The following is a 4,349-nucleotide window of genomic DNA, read 5'->3' on the forward strand; positions in this document are numbered from 1 at the left end:
CAAACTTGCTAGTTTGGCCGGAAGAATCAAATGACCCTCATCTCCCTCCCTTTATTTTGTTATCATTTTATTAGTGTCCTTTCAGATTGTTTTTTTCTTCTTTCTTAATTATATACATTGTTTAATTCTTCCTCTATATTCTTTTACTTGCAACATTTTGATGATCACGTTCAGCAATGCATAACTTTAACTCTTCATATCTCTAATAATAGATATGTAATTATAATAAAAAATAGATATTGTGAAAATATACATTGAGAGTTATCTAACACGATCCCACATATCAAACACAAGCAAGTGAATAGTGACAAATCTCAAAAGTTGCAAGTAAAAGAAAACAGAAGAAGTAATTATTAGTTGATCTTCGACTTGGGATCCAAGATTAAATTGAGATGTGTCCTTTCTCTCAAGGTTAGCTGGGTGTAAAAAGCTTGAACCGCAAATTTATATACAGTTTAGACACTTATAGTTGAATTGCAGTAAAGTACATCTAATATGACAGATCTTCAGGAGGAGGTCTATGGAAGGAGAAAGGATGGGAGTTTAAAAATCACTAATTATATATGAGTACTGACATAAAGCCAATCTTCAATTTGCAAGGCTTTATGATGTGCATTAAGCAATCATATATTCATATAAGCTATATACATGATTAAACCATATGATAACCTGCAAACTCTGCAAGCAATCCATTATCTAGGATTTTTAATTCAAGGTGTTTGCAACGTACATATAGGTATGATAATTGCAATGATAAAAATAAACAGGCTTATTTTCACTTTGATTCAAATGTCATTCAATGATTCCCATAAACAAACTAATTGCGGAGCTTTTGGATTGGCTAGCTGGTCTTATCATTACCACTGACATGATAACATGCCTCATTTGTATGCAAAAAAATGTGGGTAGTGCTTCAAATATATCCATGCCGGCATGCAGTTTACCAACTTGACGTCAAATCTTAATAATATCATATACTAATTGGGAGATGATATTACTTCCATGTGCTGCGCCAGACCTTTAAGAATTACTAATAATGCAAAGACGTCGAAAGGTATAACAGTATACTTGCATGTCTAGTTAACTGTCCATGCAAGAATATTACATATACTAAAAGGTTAAGAAAGTTTCTACTTCTTGTGGATCCACCTTCCATATATAGTATATACACAGGTAAATACTGTAGGCTGCATACCCTAAAAATTTCCTGATCTTACACATAACATTTGAAACCTCTCTGTTTCTGCTTCTAATATCTCTTAATTTTAACAGAACTCCAGAGGACATGGGAAATCATTCAGTGGGAATTCGCAAGTGTGCTAAGCAAGCAATCAAGACGGGGACAACATTTCAACACCAAGTTTCATGTCAAAAGACGACTCCAATGCCGGTGCCTAAAGGCCACTTTGCTGTCTATGTTGGAAAGGAGGAGAACAAGCGGTTTGTCGTCCCAGTTTCAAATTTGAAGCATCCTCTCTTTCAAGAACTACTAAGGGAAGCTGAAGAAGAGTTTGGTTATGACCATGGGATGGGGAGGCTGACAGTACCTTGTACTGAATACTACTTCATCAATCTCATCTCCCAGTTAGATGACTTATGAGTCATGCTCATAGGCGTAAGAAAAGAATCTGTTGATTGTTGATTTGTCTAATTTTGATTTTCAACTAGAGCTGTTTACCATGACGAATTACCTTTCCCAAATTTTTTGGGTATTTTTCCTCTAGGTAAAGCTCTACACCCTGGACACTAGTCAATCGGGATGAGTGGGAAGGACAATATCACAAACCTCAGAAGCAAGTCAAAGTATCTTGATGATGTTAAAAAATCACATCCCATCTCGTATATAGGAAATTTCTTGCTTGTTATATGTACTAATCATGATTGAAGCACAAAATGAGCCATAATCATCATTTTGTCTCAACAAACACCACTTAAGAGTTTGACTTACATCCCGTTTTCATGTTAGTCATAATTTGGAGGATGGCATCAACATATATGCTAGGAATACCTGCTATCTTCGGCAAACAGAGTGAAATTGGAAGGTGTAGCCTAACTTCCTAAGGAAGCCTATCTTAGCCTTGAGATATCAGTCAACCAACAGAACGTGGATCATTGGAACTTAGATTAAAATTTGTTTACCACCACAATTGGCAAAAATATAAATAAGGGAGCTTAGCTCCAAGATCACAGTCTTCCTAGAGCCTTTTCTTCTTTTTTCAAGTTTCCAAAAACAAAGTCTCAAACCTGCCAATTTCTGGTTACTTTCCCGAATTAAAGCTTCCGAGTCCCTCATTGTTCTACAGTCAGCATGTCAATCTTAGCCTTTAATCAATTAAGCAAGGGAAGTTGCAACCACATACTCTTACCAGTTACCAGAAAGAAATAATATTTACTTCCAAAACTCCATATTGCAGTCTACATAAAGGCAAAAAAGAGACAATTTCACTTTGTTCAACACTTCAACCACCCTACATCCAGAAAGACGTACGAAACTACAACGACTACAGACCTTTGCTTCCGTCATCTTTTTTATATTCTCACAAGTCCTTGTTATGAAGACTCTTTGCTTTTATCGCATTAGTCGATTCCATCTTCCATAAAACAGAGCAAATCAACAAAAATCGGCCACTAAATTTCAAATCCTTTTCCTAATATTTTCATTCATGTTCTCAAAAGCTTAAAACTGACCAAACTGAGTAGACTTGAAAACATAGAAGCCATTCTTTAACAAAGTACCTATTCCCATGACTCCTTGGAAAGATACAGATGAAGAAAGGGAAAATTAGTGGTAAAACTGGAGAACACAGCAACACTCATGAGGAATCTATGAGTTAACAAGACGTGCTACGTATGAATATTGGGAGTCTAAAGAGAGTCTTGAGAAAAGACTTTGAGAGTCTTGAACAAAGACTATGCAATACGGTTGAAAGATAAAGTTAGAGTCTTGGAGTGAGTTTGATAATTCAAGACTCCATCCAAGATTATGACATGCAAGAGGTTAAATTTCTAGGCCACTTAAAACTTGACATTTGTCTTTTCTGTGTAAAAATTCATTTAAAACATAGTCGGTAGAGAGTCTGAAGGATAAAGTATAAATAAAGAATGAGTCTGTAAAATTAAAAAGTAGTGGAAAGCTGATGTGTCACCGTCTGAAGCCTGGAGTTAAGTATGAGGGATAAACTTTAAATGTTTACTTTAACCCAAGAATTTCTGAAGAAAGAGATAAAGGAGATATGACAAGGGCCGGCTACTCCTCCCCACTTCACAACTCAACTTCCAATAAGTTTAGCATATATACTGAAGCCATAAATGTTCAACCTTTTAGAGAGCATTCTCATGACTTTAGGTAAGCAATATAGAGCCACGTGGAAGGAGCTAAAAAAACATGATTAACAGATGAATGCATGAAGCTGGACTCCATCCATCAACTTGGCGCATTTATAGGCCTTGTTTGGTTGACAAAATAAATCATGGGAAGTGCAAATTCCTAGGAAATAGAAGTATATGAAGTTGTTTGGTTGGCAAAATCATGGGAATTTGCACTTCCTAGGAAGTTCTACTTCCTCCAAAATGGAGGAAGTTACTTACCTAGGTCCCCCTAAGTAATAGGAAGCTCTACTTCCCATTGTCAACCAAACACAATTTTACACTTCCTAGGAATTTCAAATACATGGAAAAAATAACTTCCTAGGAAGTATGACTTCCCATATACAACCAAACAAGGCCATAGTCTGTCAGTCGCTTATCTTATAGGTAAACAATAGTTTACCTCATAAGACCTCCCTGCTCTGACAATATTACCCCATACTTTCATTATTTAGAAATAATGTAGATTGTTCCCCGTCAAAAAGTATATAAAAGAAAAGGACAAAATCTCTACACGGAAACGAACTAAACTTGCTGATTGTTCCATCTGTTTTCAGTTTCCCCCCCAATATTTTGTTAGAATTACCAAAAGCCTACTTTCTGTAGAGATATCTATAAAACAATTACAGAACTTTCCACGTCCTAAGACTGGTCAAAAGATGACATTGCATTGCGAATATCTCACGATGCATTTTATATACTTCCTCCGTTTTTTTAGATGTTACACTTTCTATTTTAGGAAGTTTTAAATTAGATGTTACACTTTTATTTTGGATAATAACTTCTCTCTATCTCTCTCCTATCACATGTTCACATGGGACCCTTTTGTTTTTCATTCTCTCCATCTCTCCCCTCCAAAAATTACCTAGGAGTCCGTAATTTGAAAAGTGTAACATCTAAAAGAAAACGGAGGAAGTAGAAAAGTATGAAAGGTTGAACACTGACTTTCCCAGGCTTATCTCAGTGGCACTTCAGGCCTATAA

The 4,349-nt window shown here is 35.8% G+C and overlaps 1 protein-coding gene across 1 annotated transcript; it reads left to right on the forward strand.

Annotated features, from left to right (window-relative positions):
• Positions 1 to 1,285: 1,285 nt before the first annotated feature.
• On the forward strand, positions 1,286 to 1,600 carry LOC130590236 (auxin-responsive protein SAUR21-like). Its single transcript, XM_057392284.1, has one exon. The coding sequence runs from the start codon at positions 1,286 to 1,288 to the stop codon at positions 1,598 to 1,600; it is 315 nt and encodes a 104-aa protein (XP_057248267.1).
• Positions 1,601 to 4,349: the final 2,749 nt, after the last annotated feature.

The sequence above is a fragment of the Beta vulgaris genome, chromosome 9 (genome assembly GCF_026745355.1).
Source record: "Beta vulgaris subsp. vulgaris cultivar EL10 chromosome 9, EL10.2, whole genome shotgun sequence".
In the NCBI taxonomy this organism is placed as follows: domain Eukaryota; kingdom Viridiplantae; phylum Streptophyta; class Magnoliopsida; order Caryophyllales; family Amaranthaceae; genus Beta; species Beta vulgaris.

Bases quoted from the DNA above. Each gene is read 5' to 3' on its own strand.
- LOC130590236 (XM_057392284.1), top strand. From the start codon at position 1,286: ATGGGAAATCATTCAGTGGGAATTCGCAAGTGTGCTAAGCAAGCAATC.